Source organism: Paroedura picta, chromosome 3 (assembly GCF_049243985.1).
Source record: "Paroedura picta isolate Pp20150507F chromosome 3, Ppicta_v3.0, whole genome shotgun sequence".
Taxonomy (NCBI): domain Eukaryota; kingdom Metazoa; phylum Chordata; class Lepidosauria; order Squamata; family Gekkonidae; genus Paroedura; species Paroedura picta.
This window is the reverse complement of record NC_135371.1, coordinates 58,312,703-58,338,952: the sequence shown is the minus strand read 5'-3', so window position 1 is coordinate 58,338,952 and position 26,250 is coordinate 58,312,703. Positions and strand designations below refer to the sequence as shown.

The window sequence follows — 26,250 nt, the reverse complement described above, 5'->3', positions numbered from 1 at the left end:
GAAATGTTTGCATGTTTTAATATACAAATCAGTTGTACACTGAAAAATGTTGCCCTTATTAGCCCAATTACATATTACGATTTTTAATAAGACAGGTCTGGGTTTCTCAGGCTCAAGTAGTGTTCCCCACAGGCACATAAAGAACAGTTGTTGAAAGAACGGCAGGGGTTCAATTTGGCTCAGGATCACAACATGAGGAATAGGGTCCTGTGCTGTTTCTGGGAACCTCCATGTTGATTTCCCAGGACAAAAGTTATATGCCTCAGTTAGAATACTACATGTGTAGTATTCTGTTCTGCATAACTGAAGAGTAATAACTGTGCATATAAATTTTGGTTCTGCAGGTCAAAAGGGAATGTGGCATTCCCATGTGGTTTTTCTGATCATTTTCATACAGCACACAAACACATCTTATTGACAAGATATCATTGTATGCAGTCATTTTCAGTGAGACAGTTGTGGACTTGCCTCATCCATTGTTGGTTTTTCTCTTTTGAGGTTGCCAGCAGCTGAAATGACAGTCTTCACAGCTCTCATTCCAAAGTCATAATGATCCTGTAGCAAATATACAGTAAATGGCAGCAATGGAAATCAGAATGTCAGTAGAATGGTAAGCATTCAGTTGCACAAGAGGAAGTCCATTTCCTCTGCTACTTGTAGCACAAAAGCTTTGTTTTAGGTAAGCACAAGGAGGGAAATCCTTTAAATTAGTGTGATTTAACAAACAAAATTAAGGATTTATATATAAGGAATAATATAGTAGTCTATTGTAGTATTTATTACATGTATCATCTCCCTTTTTACCGCAATGTATTCTAGTTTTGCAATTCCCTTCCCTCATTATGGTATGATATGCCTCAGACAAGTTTTGTTGCCTTAGAGAGGTTTTTTTTTTTGCATTGTTTTCTAGTTCTGTAATCCTAGTCCTGCTGCATACTTAATTGGATGTCTTTGCTGTCTGATTGAAATGCATTCAACATTTTGTGAACTACCTTGAGTCTCAGTTAAAGGCAGTCTATAAATGAAGTTAACAATAACAATACAAACTGGTAATAGGAACCTTAGAGGCTCTTGCAGTTGTTTTTGAGCCCAGGTGTCTTTGCACATTAGTTCCTGGCAGCAAAATAAAGGCTACATTCAGATATTACTTTTATACAATATTAAAAGAACACGTGCATAAACCCAGCTTGTTCTGGGGCTCACATATGTGCTTCATTTATCCCTCTTCCCCCCCTCCCTTTCTTGCCTAGAGAATTTCAGTTAGATACAAAGAGCTTTTTTGCATGCTTGGCTTACTCCTGATTTTTCAACATGAGTTGATTTGCTAGCACTGGAACTGGGGTTTGGATATGATTATTCCACAGTTTGCCCTCCCTCTGCATTTTTACAGTTGTGGAGTCGATTTATTTCTTCCTGACCCATATGTTTTTCAAAATCTATGTAAATTTTCTGGGAGAGGTCATCCAGATATTTGGGCTGAGTTGCCACTGATATGTGGATTACACTCAACTCTAAAAACAGGTACCTGGAAGGAGTTTCAGGCTGAAATCTAAGAAGCTGAAACTTAATGCTGACATAATGGAGGTGCTACTGAGGGCGGGGGCAGGGAGAGATCTGACCCAGGAAATGGGTTATCCTGGATGGGCACTCCATGCAAAGGAACAGGTTCATAACTGGACACAGGACTCCTGTTGGATAAACAGGTGGCAGCAGGGACCAGGGATACCTTTCACCAGCATTGGCTGGTGAGTCAGCTGCAACCATTCCTAGGCAGAAATGACTTTGCCACTGTGGTGCATGCCCTGGTAACATCTAGAATAGATTACTGCAATGCACTCCTCATGGGGCTGCCATTGAAGGCTATCTTGAAGCTATGGTTCATACAGAATGCTGTGCCCAAAACACTGACTGGAGTAGGTCATAGGGATCATAAAACTTCAATCTTGTTTTATCCATACTGGCTTCCAATTTGCTTCTAAGTTCAATTAAAGAGGCTAGTATTGACATTTAAAGCCTTATGTGGCCTGGGAACCCCTTCTCCCACATGTCCCTACCCACCAACTCTGGTCGTCTTTGGAGGCCCTGCTTCAACTGCCCCTAGCACCTGAAGCTAGGTGGGTGGTGACTCAAGTATTGCTTTCTTGGTCATGACAACAAACTTTGGAATTCTCTCCCAAGGAAGATTAATCTCTATCAGTGTCTTCTGCCAACGGGTGCCCCTAATAATAATTAGCATGCCCCCAATAATAATTATTGGCTATCATACCTGGTTCAAGTGCTTTGAACATGGTTTCATTGTCCATTATATAGTAACTAGTATCAAAGTCCATTTTAAAAATGGGCTTTGAATGGGGCGTCAGGCAGGAGGGCGTGAGAGGGTGGCCGCGGCTCCCTTTGGCCCACAAAGCGGGCTAAAGGGAGTGGAAAGGCCCTCCCTGGGGTCATCGCTGCCGTGGGAGGTTCCCTTTGGCCCGACTTAAGGGAGTGGAAAGCCCCCACCCCCTGCCAGAGGTTACAGGGCTTTGCGGCCCAAAGGGAGGCTCCAAAATCCCCCCCCCGGCTCCCTCCCAGCAGGAGCGTACCTGTGGGCCACAAAGCCCTGTCACTGCCTCTCTCCTCATGGGCGACAATGGAGGTGGCAGTCACAAGGCTTCTAGCAGGCAAGGAGGGAGGGTGGGAGCTGGAGAGGGAGGGCCAATCAGGGTGGACCTGGACAGACAGGGCCCTGGACAGTCTCCTCCCAGGAGGCTGTTTCCCAAATATATAAGGGAGCAAAACAGTGTTAAGGATTTTAATGTTGTATTTATAGAATCATAGAATCATAGAGTTGGAAGGGGCCATATAGGCCATCTAGGCCAACCCCCTGCTCAATGCAGGATTAGCCTAAAGGATCCATGATAAATCTATGTCCAACCACTACTTAAAGACCACCAGTGAGGGAATGCTCACTACCTCCATAAGCAGCCAATTCTACTGCTGAACTACACTGATTGTGGAAAAAAACTCATATATCTAGCTGGTACCATTCTACACATAGTTTAAAGCCATTACTTCAGCTCTCCTCTGCTGCCAGCAGGAACCACCCCCTGCTCTCCTCTAAGTGACAAACTTTCAGATACTTAAAGACAACAATCATGTTCCAATTGTCCTAATATTTTATGTGCACTACCTTGGGAACCCTGATTGGGTGGAAAGGTGGTATAAAATGTTTCAGATAAATGAATTTTTGAGCTGAAAGGGATTGAACAGCTGAAGGACACTGAGATACAATTTGAAATTGAATATGAGATAATAAAACCTCAGAATAAGAAACAATACTGAGTTAACACTTTGGAGAAGGTACAGAGACTATTCATGCATTAGAAAAAATAGATGGCTAAAGATACTGACCTGAGAACTAAGCTGTTCAGAAGATAGTTTGAATGTGGTGGTGATCTTTTTTGCCAGGACTTTGGCTTCATTGAACCCAAAGGAATACAGAGAAATCTCAGCAATCATAGAATAATCTGGAACCATCATAGCCACAGGACGGAAAAGAGCCTGGAACACAATGTGCCATGAAAATTTATACTTAGCGACTTAGACATAGATTGGAGTTAATCTACACAAAAAGAAGTGATTAGTACTATCAGCACATTTGCACATTGTTGACAGGGGCTTGGATCCCTGAGAGTCTTTCTGCAAATAGAGACAGAATATGACATAGGATTACTTTTCTAACTTGGAACATTGCAGGGTGGAAAGTAGCTATTAGGGATCCATGTTTTAATAACTTTCTTTCAAACTATGATGTCATATTGATGCAGGAAACATGGACTGTAGAAGACCTGATTATAAATGGATTTCAGTCACTCTCTGTTGCAGCAGAACCAGGGAAAAAATATGGAAGAGCAAAAGGAGGCCTGGGAATTTTAACATCCACCAAGCTTAATATTGAATTGACAATAAACAAAATAAACAAAATAAATGTTTACCTCCTTCACATGACAACACCGGAACTCTTCTCATACGATGCTCCAATGATAAGACTCCAAACTTTTCAGGTTTCTGTTTAGCCCAAATGGCCTATAGACTAAATCTCCATATACTAAATGGTGCCATAGTGGGAGACCATCCTGCTGAATTTACCTATTTATCCGGGGCTAGAATGAGCACTATAGACTACATGATTGTATCTAGGGATCTTCTTCCATATGTTAAGAACTTAAAAGTTATTCCTAAATTTGTCAGTGACCATTTTCCAGTCATGCTTAATATAAATGTTCCTACTCAAAGGCTTCACATTAAGGACTGTTATCAGCCCACCTTAATGCCAACAGGTAGATCCTACTGTCGTGCTAAGTGGACTCCTCAACGAAATCAATCAACAACTGACTTACTGGACACAGATCGTCTACAATGCCTTCGAACTACTCTAATAACAGCTAAAACTCCAGCTGCTTTCCTGGAAAATTATAGTGCTCTTACCCAAGAAATCTACCAGCATTTATCCTACAAAGACAGTATATTTGTAAGACAGAAGCATTATTATTCGAGATCATGGTTTGATAAGGACTGTGTCACTGCTAAGAAAGCTCTTGTTTCTACTTACCAGGCATTCATATCTAATACTACTTCAACAACTGCAATGGATCTTCTCCATCAAAAAAGACTGTATAAGCAATTGCTAGCTTATAAGAAAAAGGAAGCCATGAAAAATAACTGGTCACGTCTTATTCAAGCTGTTAAATCCAAAGATTCAGCCTCATTTTGGCGTTTGACATCATGCTCCCAAAGAAAGGGATCATCTATAATGGAGTGTCACATCTCCCCTGAAGCCTGGGAGACTCATTTTCAGGAACTCTATATGGATTCTCCAGGTGATAGAGGATGCCCTAATCAATCTATAGAAAATCTACCAGCATGGGCACCAGTGACTGAGGCAGAGATAAAGAGCCTAATAGCACAGCTAAGATCAGGGAAAGCTGCAGGGGAAGACCTAATTCCTGCAGAGGCTATAAAAAACAACCTGGACTTTTGGGTTCCTATTTTGGCCTCGCTTTTTACTTGCATTGATACCTACGGACTTATTCCTAAGGACTGGGGACTTGCAATTATTGTCCCAATATATAAAAAAGGGAAGAAAAATGACCCTGCAAATTACAGACCCATTAGCCTTCTCAATATTATCAGCAAACTATATGCAAGACATTTGCAATCCAAACTTCGAGACTGGCTAGAACAGGAAAACATCCTTGCAGAGGAGCAAGCGGGTTTCAGAGAGGGCAGATCTACTATCGACCAATGCCTGGTATTGCACCATCTTATCGAAAAACATCTCTCCTGCAATATTTCTCCCCTTTATGCTGCTTTTATAGACTTTAAAGCTGCTTTTGACTCCATCTCACGAACCAAACTTTGGGAAAAAATGGAGAACTCCTCACTTGATCGCCGTCTCCTTTACTTAATATGCACACTGCATAAGGAAACCTCCCTTAAAGTACGATGCAACCCCGAAGGTCATCTCTCCAGAGATATTAAAACCCAAAAAGGTGTTAAACAAGGATGCATCTTGGCCCCACTTCTTTTAAACTTCTATATTAATGATATGGTGAGCCACCTCTGTAACATTAATTTCCACCCCCCAAAAATTGCTGGAAGACATCTTTCAACCCTGCTCTATGCAGATGATGCAGTAATTTTATCCCAAACAGCTGTTGGACTCAAAAGAGCCCTGAAAGCCTTAATATTATACTGTAAAATGGACCATTTAGAACTAAATTACCAGAAAACCAAAATTATGTCATTTGCAAAAAAACCTAAGAGACATTCCTGGATCATTGATGGGCACAGAATTGGTCTGTCATTTCAAATACTTAGGGGTAGTCTTTCAGACCTCTGGTAGCTGGAAAGCCCATGGGGACTATGTGGCCAACAACGCACAGAAAAGTGCAAATGCCATTCTTAAGTTTTTTCGATCAAAAGGTGGACAATATATACCTGCAGCACTCAAATTATTTGAAGCCAAGGCAGTGTCACAACTATTATATGGCACACACTTGCCCCCCCCCTCAAACTTGGCCCCCTTAGAGAGGGTTCAATCTAAATTTTTAAGATCTGCTGTTCAAGTGCCAAAGTGTGTCTCCAATGTTACTCTGAGACTTGAGACAGGTTTCATGAAGATGGAGGCTAGAGTATGGCTGACTGCTTTAAATTACTGGCTTAGACTGTCCTTTTTCCCTCGTGGCCTTGCCCCACTAACAACTGAGGATGGCTATCAATCATCTTGGCAACGAAACATCAGAACTAAAATCACACTCTTGGGGTTCTCTCCTGAGTTCCTACTGAGTATGGGATATGATCAGGCCAAAGAAGTTGTTAAGCAGAGATTGACCGACAGAGAACGCCAACAGGACCTAGCGAATAACCCATCTTTCATTATTAGTAAATCCAATAGATATTCATCTTACCCTATGACATATCTGGCCAAGCTTGAAGTACCTAGTCATAGGAGGGCCTTCACTTTGGCACGCTGTGATGCCTTCCCTTCAGCGGTATTAGAAGGAAAATATAAGAAAATACCCTATACTGAAAGGAAATGCACCTGTGGCTCTGGGCATGTAGAAACCATGGAACATGTTCTCTTTCAATGTCGATTCTATAATGAGATTCGAACTAGTCTAATTCTTCCATTGCTAGGCAGATTCCCGGGGCACTCAGGAGAATTTTACATTTCTCTGCTGCTTGCAGATATAGAAAACAACACAACTTATAGAGTTGCCAAGTTCTGCGCAGCAGCGATCAAAATTTGTAATAGAATGGTCTGTTTTAAATGAATATGGACAGCTGTGTTTATCTACCTTTTGTATTTTCTATTGTTATATTTTAAGATGTTTTAATTCCTGGTTTTAATGGATGTTTCTTATGCTGGTCTATGACCGTAATAAAACTGTATGTATGAATATGACTTCCTTCCTGCCTTTCTTCACCTTCCTCCTGTTTTGTAGAGACTGCCATATGTATGATTATCTTCTCACTGGGGGGGAAATTGGGTGCATGCTTATGAACGGAAATCTTTACTCTTAGAGAACAGGTTGCTTCCCTTGCAGCTAGGGTTGCTGACCAGGAAAAGTTGAGGCAGAAAGGTCTGGGAAGAAGACTTTCAAGGATTTACCAGAACCATTCTAATTCTGTGCTGACAGCTTTTCGACTGTTGCAGTGAGTGAAAGACTTGAGGCCAGAGAGCGTTAGTCAGAGAAGAATAGATGTTATCTCTATAAAGGGAGCACACATTCAGTGATGAACCAATATCCTTTTACACCAAAAACCCCCTCTGGGGTTAGGTGAGTGGTTCAATTATTAAGACGAGAGTGAGTCTATGATAGTGAGTTGACTGCAGAGTGACTTGCTTGCTTGCTTGCTTGGTGCAAAGGTTGCAGCCATCACATGTTGCTGAGTTAGGATGATAGTGGTGGGAAGGATCAAAAGTCTCAATGTGTGGATGGGAAAGTGGTGCTGTGGGGAAGAATTTAGATTTGTTAGGCACTTGGGAACTTTCTGGGACAAATCTAATTTGTATAAAATTTAAAAATATTAAAATTGCATTATTAATCGGTATATTAAAAATTGCATAATAAAATTCCTCTAAAACACTTTTAATTGAGCTTGAGTTGTCTTTCCCATGTGCTAAATACATGAGCACAAAATTTGGCAACCTGCTTAATAATATGGACCTTACTATTCCACAGGATAAATCTAACTTTTCTTTTGTTAGAGCTAATGGAGGAATCCCTGAGCAATGAGTGGATGAATTTATTTCTTGCAAAGTTGAAGGTAGGGCACCTTAAGAGTACATGCTCAATTGACTCTATCTCCCCAGGATTACAGGGGCAGAATCTTTCAGCTACTGGGATTTTCTTGAAGTGGCCCACCTGCATGGCAGAAGGTAATGCAGAGCATCTTGCTAGTGTGAATGCTCTCCTTTAGTATTTTGATTCCAAACAGGAGAGACAGTCTGCAGAGGCTTGAATATATCTGGAACACAGTAGTGCACCATACCTAGAAAGATCAGTTTGGCGCTCTGAGTCCTCAGTCCTTTGTTTCACTACAATTTTTGCCTGATCGTTACGTATCTCAAGTAGTGAAAGTGAGGAAAAGCCTCATTTTGTAACTTCCCTTTCAGTGGCCAAAAGCCACTGGGATTTAAAACTGCCACAGAAGATTGAAGGAAGTAAGCCAGATGTGGCCCAGTGCGCCTTTAACAATAGAGAAATAGATGAAGTAACTGCTTTAGCTTTGAATTTTGGTAGCCCTGTCTCTAAATGTATGCATGAATTCGAAACACAGTTTGGAACCTGAAGTAATCCTCTGAGCAATTTTGTTTGCGCCCGCTCAAGTGGGGCAAAGCCAGAGGTTGGTGGGCCTAAAAACATCCCAAAAACCATTTGCGCTATTGTCTTAGATTGAAAGAGTTTGAGCACCGCTGGAACAAAATAGGCTCCATTGGAGCGATGAAATTTAAGTATATTGAGGGCACTTCTCTCCCCTACATTCGCAAGCTGTATGAAGTGTTCATGCCTTCATCCTAAGGCCTGAAAAGTAACTCCCAGGTATTTGAAGGACTTCACCTGTTCTAACCTCTTTCCAGCTAAATGCCAGGCCCTCGCTCTGGGATGACTGATTTGGCATAGGCCATGGAGCATCTGCCACAGTGGCCCAGAATATGTGATAGAATATGCTACTCAGAGTATCAGATCCAATGGCTGCAGATGCAAGCAAACAATTTCTAATTGCAGAGCTTTAGCCATGCTAGTCAACTGCTCTGTGTAGAGCCATAAGTCCTCTGTCAGCAGCAGCAGAGTTGAGTCTTCACCCTTCTTGTCTGACAACAGATCTGAAGCAGCACTGGAGTGAGATGGAAAGCGCTTCTTGGACATCAACAGATTGGCAGTATTCCTCTATTTAATATCAGTCCTTCCATTGTTATGCTTCTCTAAGGATATGCCTGCAATCACTTTAATAAAAAACGTGGCTAAGACTAAGTACAACTGCTATAAACTGTTCAACATACTCTGTCAAACAAGTTTGTGTGTTTCCTATGAGTTAATTGTACCAGAGCCATGGATTTTAGACCCACATGATAATCACTATTTGCACAATCTGTTATCTGTTATCTCCCAACTTATCTCACAGAAGTCTGAGCAGAGATCTTTCATGAAATGTGCAGTTTGTTCCTGAATGCAATACTACATCATGTTCAATATAATTACCTTTAAGTTATCAGGTAATTCAGTACGTCCTGCATAGCCAGGGTTCATTGTGATGAAGACTGCACAAGATGGGACCAGTGGAATCTCAGCTCCTTCAAAGATGAAGCGATCCACCTAGTAAGTAAAAACACAATCGCTACTCGTCATTGAATAAGTTGAAAGCATCTTCGGTTCTAGTTAGGAACAAAAGCAACATAACCAATAAATCCATATACCCAGCCGTACTGCACTGACCAAAAGATGCAATTTGCATCTGTGAGAAGAATCCCTTGGAATCCAGTCTGACATGCAACAATGTTCTTCCTCCCAACTATATACCTAATTCTCAATGTAACTAAATCTGTGGGTATATAAATAGAGAGATTGGAGAAATTAACAAACACGACAGATCTTTTTACAAACCTGAGAAAAGCCCCAGGTTCGTAGAAAAATCTGTTATCTTACACCCTACCCAATAAAAAAATTAACTCCTGCAGCCTTTTAAAACAAATGCCCTCAGTGGCTATTGCTCAGCAACTACACAGTGTTGCCATGCCAGCCCTCAATTTTGGTGTCTGTCAGCAAAGGCTGTTCTGTGTTGCTATGCACCTTGCAAGACTCACTCAAGACTGTCGGTTTGCACATGGGCCTTGGAGATGAGTCAGCAAAAAGTGACAGATAAAAGGGACAAAGTAAGCAAGGCTGGATGAAGAAGTAATATTTTATATTATACTGCTCTGTAAGCTGCTTAGCGAACAGAGCTCTACCCTAACTTGTTGCCTTATACTCTGTTAACTTTGTTTGCTCCTACAGCTCAAGACCCAGACCTCGTGTACTAATTCCTATTCCCTGGACTCTGGACTGGTTTGTACACCTTATGTATTCTGGAAACCCTGGGTACAGTAACAATACCAGGCTTTGCTCAGAATGTGACACACGAATAGACAAGTGTAGGTTAACTGGTGAGGTGGAAGGAGAGAAGAAAGCAGGAAAAAGGCTTGGGGTGGGGGGGTGGGGAATAATTCCCTTGCATGTCCTCTGCTGGTATTCGTGGTTCTACCTACAAACATTGTCTCAGCATTTTCATGTTTTTAGTAAATTGGTAACAGAATGACTATGTGACTGATCAAGTATATAAATGCTTTATTGTTTTATAAATAAATACCAGTTTCCAATAATGTATACAGAAATACAAAGGCAATCTAATGGTAAAATAATTCAAACCATCCACACAATCTTAAGAGAAAATGGACAGGGGCCATTGTCAAATGTTACTGGAGTCTTCATGAGGCTTCAGAAAAACACCTTGAACTTCTTGTATCTGTTATGTTATTTGCCACTTACACCACTGATGCTAACAACACAGAAACATTTCTTGAAGCGGAATGCAACCACTGGCAAAAATTAAGCAGTGGCAGGATCACTGTTAATTAATTAATTCAGCATTGTTTTATTTAGAGTTCTGTAGCAACCTCAGGAACAGAGCTAGAAAATCAGGTACTGGACATGTCTTTACATTATTTATAGCATTTGGTTAATTCTTGGTTGGCCATTTCAAATATGAAGACCATAAGCTCATTGCCACGCATCCACTTGAGTCTACATGACTAATCATTCAAAGAGGGATAAAAAGGAGAAAGAAGCCCCTTCCTTTCACTCTACTGCCATGCCCTGAAAATATAAACTTACCCTTTGCTGCTGTGCCTTCTGAATAGTTGTGATTTGTTGGGCTACTACAGACAACACTTCAATGTCAATGCGGTTGAACTCATCAAAGCAAGCCCACGCTCCTGAGCTGAGCATATAAAAGAAGGGCAATGTCAAGAATCCACAGAGGTAGAATTTTCTATTTACAAGCAATTCCATCAGTCTTAAAAGTTATAGGAGATGAGAGAAGGAAGAGAGGAAATGAGTATTATAATAATATCTTCTGGTCTGCTATGTGTGTAACTATGTAAAGCCCATATTGTAAAAGTCATTTCTATCACCAGGGTCATATTAAACACAACATGCTTCATACATCTTTTTATTTTTGGCCGCAGTTCTGATGGTATGGGTCGTAAAGCTCAATCAGCTGAAGTCCCAGCTTTCCTAAAGGACTCACACACAGAATAACTTAGAAGCTGATACAGCACACTGGACAGCAACTTGATCTTTTGCCTCCAGAAAAGACTGTGGCAGCTAATTCAATGATCAGAAATAGCATGTTTTTTGGATGTGAACCAGCAATGCTGGATCCAGGACACATAAGTTTGGCTCCTAAAGAGAAGGGAAGATTATGAAAAACAAATATATTTGAATTGGTTGAAGCACCCATTGTGAGATACTCTTATCTTGCTTAGACAGGGCTTCAGTTTATTCACTCTCACCCAGTTTGTCACTGATATCAGGCAATCATTAATGAAAAACCTGTTCCATCTGATGAAGTAAAGGAGAAATGAAGCTGGGTATCATCAGCACTGTGATGATCCCACATGCCAAACCTTCACACACTACTGTGTGTGTAATGCCATCAAGATGCTTCCAACCTATGGCAACCCTATGAATCCATGACCTCCAAATATCCTATCATTAACAGTCTTGCAAGCTGAGGGTCATGGTTTCTTGTATTGAGTCAATCCCTCTCACAGTGGGTCATTTCCTGCTGCTTTAATTTTTTCATAGCATTGTCTTTTCCAGTGACTCATTTTCTCTTAATGTTACCACAGGACAAAAGCCTCCATTTAGTCATTTTAGCTTCTAGGTAGAATTCAGGCTTGATTTGATCTAGAACCCACTTAACAAATAATAAGTAGCATTATATTTTATACCTGGCTAGTCCTTTCAGGAATTTTCCCATTGCCATGAAGTCAAGCTGATCAGAGCAGTTAAACACCACAGTCTGGATAGCTAAAGCTTTGCCCAAGTCCTTAGTTGTTTCTGTTTTGCCTGTTCCAGCTGGCCCTGCAGGAGCACCTCCAAATTTCAAGTGCAGAGCTCCAGTAAGTGTCAGGTAGCATCTATCGCAAAGAATAAGACAATCAACCCATTTTATGGCTGGAAGAGAACCTTAGGTTTTCTAGTCAAAATAACCTACACTACAAAACTTATACATAAGCATTAAAAGGTAAAGGTAAAGGTATACCCTGTGCAAGCACCGAGTCATGTCTGACCCTTGGGGTGACGCCCTCTAGCGTTTTCATGGCAGACTCAATACGGGGTGGTTTGCCAGTGCCTTCCCCAGTCATTACCGTTTATAAGCATAAGCATTACATTACAAACATAAGCATTACAAAGTGCCAAATGAGAAGCTCATATAGATTAAAGAGCATTGTGGTCTAAGATGATGGTATCTGCAGAACAGAATCACATTCAGTAAAAAAAGAAATTCAACTTAAACATATGAAAATTACATGCTGCAAGAAAAATGGTTAAAAGCATTCACTAGCCATCCTAATCTAAACATTCTTCCCAGCTTATCAGACCTATAACATGTTAGCAAGTTACATCTAAAACATGCATCTGATAAGGCCCCTGAGAATAATTATTTTATCATTTCAGAAACCCATTTTATATCCTCCTTGCTCTCTTGCGCAAAAGCACCAAAATCCATACTGATGCTCATCACTAGGCGTAACAATTTTATATGCAAAAGTAGGCCCTATGGAATTATTCCAGACAATGAAGATTCATCATTCAATATTAGTCACAAAGGATCACTTGCTTAAATTGCTTCTGCAAATTACTGCCAAATTGTATGGCCATATCCTTATTCAATCTGGAGAAGATTCATTCCATATTCCATATAGATGCATGACTAATACATAGTCCTTCATAAAGACAAATATAGAAGTGCTGGTATACATATCTTTACTAAAGAGAAAAACTTTCCAAAAGGAAGCTTGTGTTTTTTCAAGACACATGATAGAAGAGTTGGGAGGTTTTATGCCCCGCTTTTCACTACCCAATGGAGTTTCAAAGAGGTTAACAATCACCTTCCCTTCCTTTCCCCACAAGGTGTCCTGTGAGATAGGCTGGGCTGAGAGAGCTCTAATAGAACTGTACAGTGAGAACTAATGTTCTTCAACAAGACAGAGAATATCCAAGGTACAGCTACAAACATGTTCCAAAACTCCTAGATCCTATCAGAGTTCTCCACCACCTCTATTCATGACAATATGGAAAATGGCCTAGCAGTTTCAGAAGTGGTAAAAGCAAGAGTGCATATCCTTTAATTCTTAAAAAAAAATCTTTTTATACAGGATGACAGATATATGGGGCTGTTCTTCTAGGTCAGTGGTTCTCAACCTGGGGGTCAAACAACCCTTTCACAGGGGTTGCAGCAGGGCAAGCAGCTTGGCCGGGGGGGGGGGGAGGTACCATCCACACAACAATCTTGCGGGTAGATTGAGATACAGCATTTGTCTATCTGGAGCAGCAGAAAAGAGCGAGATTGGCATGGTGGGACAAGAGGCAGAACTGAACTGAGAAACCCCGAAAAGAAAAACAATTTCTATATAATCATGAACAATGGATCTTCATGCCATTGGTCAGTTTCGGTGTAATTTATGTGAAAGAACACTTGCATAATTTTATGGTTGGGGGTTACCACAATACGAGGACCACTGTTGAGAACCACTGTTCTAAGTGTAATAATTTTTTAATACCTGTCGGTGAGAGGTGTGATTACCAGGCGTCCACTGTTGCCCAGGTATTCGTAACCATATATAAATTCAGCATTCACTGCCCGGATATATAAATCATCTCTTGTCCAATAGTATCTAATAATACAATATAAAACGCAGGAGAAAAACTCAAATGGGTTGGTCTGAAGTAGCACAATAAAATCAGAATCCAGTAGCACCTTTAAGCCCAACAGGGCTGATACAAGCAGTTCAAGGTGAATGATGATGATGATGTCTGAGGATCCTTTACAAATCCCGTTAAGGGCTATGACTGTGTTTTGTTTGTACCAATCTAATCTATACAACTGTTGCGTGAAAATAGCTTAAAATCCGTGTTACTAGTACTGTCTAATAATATCAATAACAGATAAAAGGAACCCCCTCACCTGAGCTGGGAAATCCATTCAAAATCATTTTCACTCATGACATTCTCTTCAATGAGTTTAGCTGCCACATCCTTGGCATGGACTTCAATCACAATGAGAGCAGATAAAACCCCCCGTTGCATCCGAGACAGCTTCCCTCGCACAAGTGCAACTAGATCACTCAGCTGTGTAAGGAAAGCAAAACAAGTCAGACCATACACTGGAGAAAAGAGCATAGCTGTCTCTTTACAATGCTTTAGGTCAGTGGTCCCCAACCCCCGGGCCGCAGCCGGAAGGCCTCAGCGCCGGGGCCGCGGCTCTCTCTCCCCGCCTCCCCGCAGTGAGAAGCTCGCCAGGCCACGAGCAAATCGGCCACCAAAGCGGCCGATTAGCTTGCGGCCTGGCAAGCTTCTTGCTTCGGGGGGGGGGGGGGGAGAGGGAGCCGCCGCCGGCCGATTTGCTTGCAGCCACTTCAGTGGCCGATATGCTCACGGCCTGGCAAGCTTCTCGCTGTGGGGGGGGGGCGGGGAGAGGGAGCCACAGCCGCCGGCATGCAGGAGGTGCAAACGCGCATGTGCGGACTTGCCGCACATGTGCGTTTGCGCCCGGCAGGACCCAAACGCGCACACACGACCATTTTGTGCACGCGCAGCAGCCCCGCGTACATGCGTTTGCACCTCCGCTGGACGCAAACGTGCATGCGTGGCAAGTTCGCACATGTGCGTTTGTGCTGGGACTGCTGTGCATGCGCAGGGGCCCGGGTCGCCCTCTCCCCCCACCCCGTGGCAGCGGTCCGCAGCCACGGAAAGATTGCGGACCACTGCTTTAGGTAACAACGTATAAAGCAGTGGTCCCCAACCTGCGGGCCGCGGCTCCCTCTCCCCGCGCCCCCCCACCCCGCAGTAAAAAAACTTCCCAGGGTGCAAGCTTGCAGCCCGGGAAGCTTCTTACTGCGGGAGGGCGGGGAGAAGGAATCGGGGCCGGGCCGTGCCGATGCGGGTGCGGCTCGCGGGCGCGGCCCGATGCGGGGGCGCGGTCCGATGTGCGGGCGCGGCTCGCGGGCGAGGCCCGATGCGCGGGCGCAGCCCGATGCGCGGGTGCGGCTTGCGGGCGCGGCCCGATGCGCAGGCGTGGCCGCGGCCAATGCGTGGGCATGGCCCCCGCGGGCCGCGAGCCGCGCCCCAATGCCCTGCCGGTCCCCAACCTCAGAAAGGTTGGGGACCACTGGTATAAAGTATTTAAAGAAACCAGTATTCCTTAGGAGAGAAAAAAACACCACCTATTTTGTTTAAATTTACTTCAAGAAAAATTATTGGACACTGCATGTACCACAACTTACATTTTAAACTTTTATTTACTGCACCTGGCAGTGACATACTAAGGTCAGGGCAGTGCAGATGGTCCAACCCAGGTGAAGGAGATAAGGGACTGCATTGTCAAACTCCAGAACAAATTCCAAGCAAAGAGAACCTGGCAAAAGATCATGGGACTGCAGTTCTCTACCAGTTTTATACTTCTGAACTGCCAGGTGTCAAGTACATAGAACCATAATTTTAGGCAGGTTTTCCTATATAGGTAGCACCTGGACCACGTTGACTCTGTGTATTGCTATAGATAATGCATTTATTGATAACAGAAAACCAAAATCTAATGTACACTAGATGGGACAAAGATTGGGTAGGATGACAAAGGAATGAAGAGAAGATACCTTGGTCATGCAAAGCCCTACGTCTTTACTTTTAACATGAGTTGGCTAAATGTGCAATTTTCATGTTGTTTGAAATCAAGACAATTTTTAACAGGTGATATTGAAAGCAGATTTTCCATGCATAAATAATTTAATCTAAACAAAAATTAAACATTTTTACCTGAGCACTTAGCTGTGGATACAGCCTGAAGGACAAATCTCCAGCTTCCAGGGCCTCTGACACTTCTTTTGTCCAGAATGTCTGACAGCCAGCAATGGTCACCTGGCCTGGCCAGTCTAAGACCCATGTAGTCCTTGGTGTCTTCATTAAAAAACATATTTCAATAGTAAACACAATACTTTCTTGCCTTAACACCACTGTCTCAAGATTTACCTCTAGTCAATTCTATATTAGATACCACTCATTCTGCATAATTTAATTGCTTGTTAATCTCTTTAAGGTTGTAAAACAATCACTTGGTGTGATATAGGATTTACAATGGAAATTATCACATGATTGAAGCTTAACTGAAGGGGAAATGCAAGACAGTCAAATCCCTGGAGGATACTATTTAAAACCATGGTAATTGAAGCCCAAATAGAATGCATTCCAAAGGTAAGGAAAGGCATTGCCAAGTCTAGAAGAAGGTCTGTGTGGTTAACAATGCAAGTTAAGGAAGTTATAAAAAGTGGAAGGTCTGTCCCAATGTATTGAACAGGAAGAACCACAGGCTCCGGCAAAAGAAATTTAATTCAATAATTAGGCAAGCAAAAAGAGTTTTTGAGGAGCTGGTTGCTAAAAGCATCAAGATAAACATTTCTTTAAATATATCTGGAGCAAGAAACCAGTCAAAAACACAGTGGGGCCTTTGGATGACAAATAAATTACAGGACTGCTTTTGGAATTATTTGAGAAAGTGAACAAGTATGTAGACAATTATGACCCAGTATACATTGTATACTTGGATTTTTCAAAAGGCTTTTTGACAAGGTACCTCACCAAAGACTCCTGAGAAAACTTACTACTTACAGGATAAGAGGATGGGTTCTCTTATGGATTAAAAAGAAGTTAAAGGGCAGGAAGTTAAAGGACAGGAAGCAAAGAGTAGAAATCAATGGGCAGTTCCATTTCGTATGATCCAGACTGTCTACTCTGAGTCACAGGTTGACTTCTTTGGTCCATAATGAAGTTTATCCCAAAGAAAATAGTAAGTGCCTCTTAACTGCAGACACAGGGAAGAGGGGAAGAAAACCTGCTTCTTAAGTGACTCAAAGGCAGTTCTCTAACCCTGCTTCTCAGCACTGCCATTGAGAACAGGGGCAGTTGGTAATGGAGTGCCTCAAGTGCTGAAGAGTTGCACCACAGTGTGAAAGCTGTTTGACCCTTCAAGCAGTTGCAAGATGTGGTTTAGATCAGTGGTCCCCAACCTTTTTATCACCGGGGACCAGTCAATACTTGACAATTTTACTGAGGCCGGGGGGGGGGGGTAGTCTTTTGCCGAGGGACGTCGCCGCTGCCTGAGCCCTTGCTCCGCTAACTTTTCCACTGGCACCCCTGACTTCCTGCTGCCCGCAGAGGGGCGCTGCCAGCAGCAGCTGTGCAATGCCACGCCGAGGGGGAGCCCCAGCCATGGCGGCCGCTGGAGAGCACCAAAGGTGAGCCGGCAGTAGAGTGGCAGGGAAGCCCCTGAGGGAGCAGCCGGGGAGGAGGACGAGGAGGAGCCGCGGCCCAGTACCGACTGATCCATGGACCAGTACCGGTCTCCGGATCGGGGGTTGGGGACCGCTGGTTTAGATGGTCACAGGAGTCCCGATAAATAGGAAACTGGCAGAGGAGACAACTCAGCTAGAACTAGACAGATTCATGGAGGAGAAATCTATCAATGGCTACTAGCTATGATGACTTAGGGGAACCCAGAGTGAGAAGGTAACACTGGGGAAGGCTTTGGCCTCTAAGCCCCGTTGTCAGTCCTCCAGGTTTGCCACTGTGTGAAACAAGAAACTAGATAGTTTGATCCAGCAGAGGTCTTCTTATGTTCTTAAGATTCTGCCCCCTCTTGCATTTCTTGTATGTCTCCTGTTCATGAACTCAGGGGGCATCATTGGGTGAGCATGCTTAAGGGACAGTCCTTTAAAAGAAATCTTTAGAAGAGCAAAGGGAGACATGCCTTGAGTCTCTCTCTAGGGATGCCAGCCTCCAGGTGGAACCTGGAGATTTCCTGGAATTATAGCTCATCTCCAGACTACAGAGATTAATTCATCGGGGGAATATGTCTGATTTGAAGGGTAAACTCTATTGCATTGTCCCCCACCGAGGTACCCTTCCTCCAACTCAAAATCTCAAGGAGTTTCCTAACCTAGCAACTCTAGCAACTCTTTCAATTAAGAGGCTGTAAATTAGTTCTTGATGGGAAATATCCTAAAATTCCCCATATGTATAACATGGATTTCCTTAACAGTTCTAGGCAAGTCATTAGCCCTGTTCAAGTTACAGTGAGCATACAGAACAAGGTGCGTACCGCATGAACTTGATTTTTCTTTATGTGCACTGAGTAATTCTCATGTTACATTAAATTCATGTGCAGCTGAATGAATGTATGACTGAAACTCTGTCAAAGCATTTGCTCCTAGTTTCATTTCTAAACACCTTGGTTCTTGCTTATGAACAGGAGCACACACTTACATGCAGGTTGTATGTGAATTCACTATAACATACAATATGGGCTACTTACACGTGGATAAACCTTGATTGCTCTTTCAATGTTGTCCCGCACACTGGCCTTCATGATCCGTTCAACTTCCAACAGCCAATCCTCCACGTTGCCCGTGGGATAAATGGGAGAGAACAGCTTCACTTCTTCCCCTTCTGCTGAATACATATGTGTAATCTGAAGATCTTCTTGAAAGAGCAGCTAATGAAATGAAAGCCACAACATGAGATGTCAAGCAGAAAGTTATTGCATATTTTAGAGTTAGACAAGATAATATATTTTTTTCTAAGTGATCAAAAATTATGTAGCTTTCATGGATGACAGAAAGACAATAGATTAGTTCTCTTATGATTAACAATCAAATGATATAAACCCATTACAAATAACAATGCTGACTTTCATGCTTGTAGGATCTTACCACACCTGATTTACTAGAAACAATATATGCAAAATTACCAATTTTATATGGCAAAATGCTAAATGCTTGCTACATGCAGCCTGCTGAAAATTATTCAGACCACAAACTCTAAAGTCTATCTTGGTAGGCAGATGTACAGTTAATCTACTGTTAAATTTATTTATTGGAATCAACTTATTATCCAATTTACTAATGCTGGGTTAAGCTGAAAGGGGTTTAAAAAAAAAAGCTTCATCAATTCAAATCAGCTGAAGTGGACTGTGCCTATATTTGCTGATACATTCCCTAGAATGATGCTTATGTATCTGTGAAGGCCACAAAATGTAAATTTCTAAACAAACAGTGCCAATGAAAAATGCTAGCATAGTAATCCTAACATTTCAAAGTACTAGGAAAGGTAAAGCAGAATTGTAATTACCCCCAGATTATTCTGCCGGTAACTTTCCACTTGATAAAATATGGACTAGGAGGAATAGGTTAAATCCACAATTCATCCCAGAGTTAAAATTTACCAAAGCCAACTGATATAAATGGGATTAGGAAAATCTACTCAATGGCTACACTGTGAACTAAATACATCTTTGTGGTTGATTTCATGGTCTTTTCTATACATACTTACATATATACATACACACACACACCAACATATATACGAAAGACCTGAAATGTAACATATACTTTAAAAAGTACTTTCTAAAGAGTTGCTAGCTATGCAAGCAAAGATTCCAAGCATGCAATGCTGCAATGTTCTTCTTTTATACAAAGATATGAGATTCTGCTCCACATTCATTTCCAAATCTGAGAAAGTATCATTTGCTCTTGGAATCATGCTAGTATAGCAGAATCAAAGTGCTCTAGCTATTTCCAGCTATACCACAGTGTAAACATTCCAAGAGCTGGATCTGTCTCCTGCTCCAGACAGAAAAGGCTGTTATTTACCCGTGCAATATTCTCAAAACACTTGCGGAGATGAGGCTGCACAGCTGTGGGGTCCTTGGTCTGAGACAGTATTTCTAACAATTCATCATCAGAAAGGAAGTAAAATCTGGAAGGAAAGAAGGCTTATGTTTTTGTCTCTTCACTGCAACATATGTTCTGGTAAGATCTCCTCTAATGAAATACTGAAAACTACCTTTTGACTTTGGGCCTCAATCCAAAAACATTTACTCCAGTGCATTTACTTTAGGATGCACTCCAGTGCATTTACTTTAGGATTTACAGTATCTTGTATATTGGCTGTAGGTGCATTGCACATATATGCAATTATATCACATCCATTTTAAAACAGCTCCAGTTGTTACCTGTACAGTAGAATCTTGACATTGGTGGGGAATCCTTTCCCAGGATCACCACAAATGGGTCTACTGTACAGATCCAAGCGTAATTCAAGGTGCTGATTTGTTCCTTTAAATGACTGAGACCAATATAATTAAGGGGATCACCTTCATCCTTCCCAGAAATCTCTCCTGCTCCCTATTCACAGTAGAGGCATCCTACTCATGGAAGAGTCTCCTGAAGAATGTTAAGAGGGCACCTAACTAAGCAATTGTTTAAACAAAACCCTGTAAAGCAGTATTGTTCAAGAGGGCTTTGAAGAAAACTGATGTTGCTGTGGTGTGCCAAAAGAAGATAACAAACAAACAATATATCTATTTAAAAACAAATATTTTAAAAAATCTAATATGTATCCTACAAGGACAGCATATAGACAACAGACACATTATCTGGATCTGCATTAGGGTGGTGGTGTTCTTTTGATTCATTTAAGACACATCTGTCTATTTTCATATAGATATTTTCTTGTTGTTTTCTTTTTCACAACCTTCAGGATTACCCAGTCTGTCTTTTTCCTTTTTTGTTGCTGATGTATGTATCACTAGGGGGCTCAGAGCACTTGCTATGGATGTTGTATTATTGTCTGTTTGTATTGATTTTGGCTATTGATTTAATTCATGTTGGTTGTCAGCAGTTTTGAGCCTTCTATATGGAGTGAAAAGGTAGGTTACAAATACTTTACTAAATAAACTGTGTTACCATGAATCTAACTTGTGCATAGTTTATCTCCTCCCAAATAATGAGACTGAATGATACAGCATCAAAGCTTTTCTCAACCAAGAATGCTCTGTGGAATTTTTAAAAAATCTTCTCAAAAGGTATATTCAAGAGACACCTTCCACTCCTTCACTATAGCCCCAGGAAGTTTGCTTAAACCTGAATCCTAATATTACCTTGGAAAAGCTCCTCTCTTCGTCTCCAGATATTCACTTAGGCCTTTCTGTACTAGATCCAGTAGTTTATTACATTCCCGCAACTTTTCCAGCAACCTGGGTTCAGGGCACACAATAATCACCTGGGAATGGCATAAACAACACTTTCTTCTGTGGGTAGTTCAATAACTTAATCACAAGAGTAGATAAGAAGCAAACAGCAACATCTAAAAATGTTTTAGATCATTGGTCATAAGAATACTGGCATTTACTCAGTAAAAGAAAGGGCTTACAGGTAGCATGAAGTATAGTGCTATTGTAAATACCAAGGAATGCAATACAAAAAGCAGGGAAAGGAGGAATGTGAAGGATGTGATTACACTTCAAGCCATTTATCTGCTATATACACAAGAATCACGAGACTGCTATGCCTGCCACACTGAAGTGAGAAAAGGCAGGAGAGGAAGTAGCTGATGATATGACAATTTACAGACTTTTAGCTAATGGCTCAGTTCAGACAACTGGAAATGTGCTATATAGTCTCAAATACGCTGTCTTTCCCTACTCTTCTCTCTCATGCTGATTCATTCTTCCATTTTTTAGTTTCCTTGGACCACAATTAGCCATGAAATAATCTGCCAAATCAATACACTATGATTCAGCATGAAACTCTAAGCCTACTTCAGAGTATGGTTTCAAATCAAAGGCTGGAACTAAATAAAGTTTGTCCAGTTTGGACTGCATAGCACAGTACAGTTAGATGAAACGAAGAAGTAGAAGGGTAGGAGGAACCATGAGAGCCAAATCTCCAAACCAGTCAAGAGAGAGACAGTCCTTAATAACTTCTATGCAAAAATATACATGAGGATTGAGCAGCAAACATACAGAAGATTTATGGCTCTCTTGTGTATGGAAATAGAATTATTATGAGGGCTGAATTTGCTCAACCCTCCTAGTGAGTTTATTACTGCAGTTGGTAGATTCCAACAGGAGGAAAAACATTCTTAGTTATAATAACAGGATATAGAAGTGCTTTTAAAAGCACTCTAGTAAAATATGAATAGAATCAAGGTATGCCTAGAGCCTCACCTCTCTATTTTCCTCAGCATTCTTCATGATCTTTCTCCACATCCTTTCCATGGTTTGATAACGTTTGCTTTCGACTGGCAGTTGCCTATTGATATCTTCTGAGCTGAAAATGGGCTCTAGATAGAGCCAGGCACGCTGGCATGTCAGCCATTCCTCCAAAACATCCTAGAAGGAATGCATGCACATCAGGAGAAGCCTTGGAATAATCAGCTCAAATATGATACGAGAAAGGAAAATCTGCACTTGGAATAGTAACATTAGTATGTATTCTCTATCCAGTCAAATGATCACATTAACTATTTCACATTAACTAGCCTACTGAGATGAAAGGGGGGTGCATTTGGGGGCTGGATACTACCATTTGATACCATGCAAGAAAAGTCCAAGTCCAGTTTACAGAATCCAAACATATATGATAAAAAGAACTCAGTAAAAATGAAAAGATGAAAAAACTGCTAAGAAAAGCCCTTGATCAAATACTGGAACATGATTCACTTTCAGTGAATTAAGTAGTTGACAACACATCTCCAACTCAGAAATTCTGGCTGTGATCCTATCTTCATTTATGGTGTTTAGTTATTTATTTAAAACATGTCTATCCCACCTCTCCTTAAAATGACCTGAGGAAGATTGCAAAAATAAAAATTGATATCAAGTGTAAAGCAAATGAGCCAGAACAAAAAAAAACTTTAAAAATTCAGATGACAATCTCAATCTAATTACATTTTCAAGTCCTTCAAAATAATTCAGTTTTGCAGCAACTTTGAAAAACCATAAAAACAAGGGCCATCACATCCTCAGGAAGACCATGTTTACTGAAATCAAAGCTTCTCTAATTCTTTAATACCTTCAATAAAAGTGAGAAGCAGCATACTGGTTGGCACTCAGGTTTCTTCAGTATGAGAAATAGTTTTACCATTCCTGGCATAGGCTATCATGAATGGAATTAGCATTTTAATAGTGACATTCTTATGGTTATTTAGGATATACTAATGAATTCTGGAAGATGTGCAGAACATTGTTTGGCTACTGGAAGCGCAACAGAAAAATCTGTGGTGATAGATGATTTTCCAGAAGTGGAAGGTAATATGAATCCAGTAGTTGCAGCTGTATTTTATATTAGAATTTAAATGGGAATGTATCACTTGAGGCAAGGATTACTGATAGTCAGAACTGGAAGACTTTGGGTCTCACAGTTCCAGAATGCATACTGAAGAATTGGTGATCTCTGTAGTCTGGAGATGAGCTGTAATTCCAGGGGATCCCCAAGTTGGCATCCCTGCTGTCAGGAACCAGGCAGGAGACACCCCAGTAAAAGGAACCTTTATTCTGGAAACTAATACAACAAAGGCATCAACAGGGAAAGTTCGATTAACAAAACTCTTTGGCAGAGACAAAGGATCAGTAGCCCCCAGGGGTTACTTATACATGGGATCAAATAAGGGAGGTGGGAGAGGGGTCCGCAAGGTGGGAAAATACAATAGTTCTCAGGAGGGCCTGTGCTTTGATCTAAAACATTACAAGTGTTGAGGCTTCACAGCTTCTAGCAAGGTCAATCAGAGCAGGAAGAAATAAGGTGTTCTGGCAGGGAGACACTCTGGTATGAAGAGGGAGGACAGGAACTAACAGGCAATTTATGGCTTTATGGCAGCAACCCCAGAGTCTCTGGGAGAACGTAGGTGAAACTCAGGTTCATGACACCTGCTTCTGTATTTCTCTTAGGTTATGTATTCAAAACTCTCCTATGTAAAACACTGCCACACAGCTGCACTGGGGAAGTACCACCCAAGAGAAGGCCTTCCTTGTAGAGATTTGCCTAATTTTGTCTCTGCTCTTTGCTGTTAGGCAAACCCAGGTGCTGGGGCAGGGTCAAAAGGTCAGTCTCTGGTCTCTTGGAATTAGCTGATCTCAAAAGAATCTTCCTGTCGAAAGCTAAACAGCATCTTGAAATTTGATAACAATGAATGTTTACATAACTATAAGCTTTGACAAACCGCTATGTCCACTGACATGTGTATTGTGAAGTCTGTTCTCCTGAACTGTTCTCCTGAAATAAAAGGCTAGCCTGCTCAAAGGGGTACCAAGCTCCTGAGCAACCTAGCAGAGAGAGAAGGAAGCCTTGTGTCTGTCATTACTTCACCTCCTGTGCAACATCCCGCCAGAACAACATATTTTCCTTCTTTGACCAAGTGATAGGCTTATTAGATGATGAAAACTCAGTTGATGTTGTTTGCCTAACTTTCAGTGTTCTGATGAAGTAGACTGGATATTCAGATGGTTAGGTAGATACAGAAAAACCCCACACAGAGTGGTTGTCAATGGTATTTCATTAGATTGGAAGGAGGTGAACAGTGGGGTGACACAGGGCTTGGTACTGAGTCTGGTACTTTTCAACATTTTTATCAGTGATTTGGATGAGGGGGTGGAGGGACTCCTCATTACATCTGTAGATGACACTGCATTCGGAGGAGTAGCAAACACCCCAGAAGATAGAGTTCAACAAGATCTGAACACAATGGAAAAGTGGGCAAATGAGAACAAGATGCAATTCAATAAGGATCTACAAAGATCTACATCTGGGTCACAAAAATGAGTAGCATATATAATGCATGGGAGATACACTTCTGGGTAGCAGTGTGTGTGAAAAATATCTTGGGGCACTTGTGGACTGTAAGCTAAATATAAGCTATGAGCAGATAATGTGATGCGGTGGTAAAGAAGGCATATGCAGGTCTTGGAGTCTTATCAACAGAGGTTTTACATCAAAATCACAAGATGTCATATACTGCATTGGTCAGATCGCACCTGGAATACTATCTGCAGTTCTGGAGGCCTCACTTCAAAAAAGACATGGACAAAATTGAGAGGGTTCAGAGGAGAGTGATAAGGATGATCCAGGTCTGGGTACCAGCCCTATAAGGGACTTGGGATTGTTCTGCCTAGAGAAAAAGAGGTTGAGATAACTGCTATCTTTAAGTATTTGAAAGGTTGTCACTTAGAGAGCAGGGTGAAGTTCCTGTTGGCAAAAGAGAACAGGATCTGCAATAATGGGTTTAAACTACATGTAGAATGGTATCATCTAGATATCAGGAAAAAAATTTTTTTCACAGAGTAGTTCAACAGTAGAACCGGCTGCCTAAGGAGCTGATGAGCTCCCTCTCATTGGCAGTCTCCAGGCAGCAGCTGGGCAGATGCTTATCAAGGATGCTTTAGGCCAGGGGTAGTCAAACTGCGGTCCTCCAGATGTCCATGAACTACAATTCCCAGAAGCCCCTGCCAGCAAATGTTGGCAGGGGCTTCTGGGAATTGTAGTCCATGGACATCTGGAGGGCCGCAGTTTGACTACCCCTGCTTTAAGCTGATCCTGCATTGAGCAGAGGGTTGGATTCAATGGTCTTGTATGGCCCTGGGAAATGGAATCATGGGGGCTACAATTTACAGCTCCCACCCAGTTCACATATTACTTCTTTTCATATATTTACAATAAAGAGGATGCATGGAGGTGAGTGGAGGATTTTGAAAACTTGTGCTGAGTGTTGTAGTTAAAAGCAGTGGTTTAATTCCCTGTGCCTCCACATGCAGCCAGCTGGGTGACGTTGGGCTAATCAGTCCTGATAATGCTATTCTTACAGAGCAGTCCTGTCAGAGCTCTCAGCCTCACCTACCTCACAGAGTATCTGTTGTGAGGAGAGGGAGGGAATGTGATTGTAAGCCACTTCAGATTCCTTCAGATAGTGAAAAGCAGGGTACAAAAACCAACTCTTCTTCTTTTTCTATGTACCTATAGAAAAGCCCTCATCAAAACCATGGGACATATTGGTATCTTTTTAGAATTTTTCTTAGCTTAGCTCACAATGGCCTTTGATCTACAGTTGTTAATTG

General features: G+C 41.7%; 1 protein-coding gene across 7 annotated transcripts in view; it reads right to left on the bottom strand.

Moving 5' to 3' along the window:
- Positions 1-26,250, bottom strand: part of DNAH1 (dynein axonemal heavy chain 1) — a 236,653-nt gene that overhangs the window by 108,593 nt on the left and 101,810 nt on the right. For all 7 annotated transcript variants that reach the window (XR_013229078.1, XM_077325858.1, XM_077325859.1 and 4 more), the window contains 12 exons: positions 22,369-22,533; positions 21,301-21,422; positions 20,012-20,117; positions 18,676-18,855; positions 16,125-16,265; positions 14,278-14,441; positions 13,874-13,987; positions 12,038-12,226; positions 10,917-11,022; positions 9,249-9,362; positions 3,391-3,540; positions 469-555 (listed from right to left, as the gene is read on the bottom strand). Coding sequence is in view for 6 of the 7 variants with exons in the window: in XM_077325858.1 (XP_077181973.1) it covers positions 469-555; positions 3,391-3,540; positions 9,249-9,362; positions 10,917-11,022; positions 12,038-12,226; positions 13,874-13,987; positions 14,278-14,441; positions 16,125-16,265; positions 18,676-18,855; positions 20,012-20,117; positions 21,301-21,422; positions 22,369-22,533 (1,638 nt within the window). In the remaining variant the exon portion in view is untranslated. The remainder of the gene's footprint in view (positions 1-468; positions 556-3,390; positions 3,541-9,248; positions 9,363-10,916; positions 11,023-12,037; positions 12,227-13,873; positions 13,988-14,277; positions 14,442-16,124; positions 16,266-18,675; positions 18,856-20,011; positions 20,118-21,300; positions 21,423-22,368; positions 22,534-26,250) is intronic.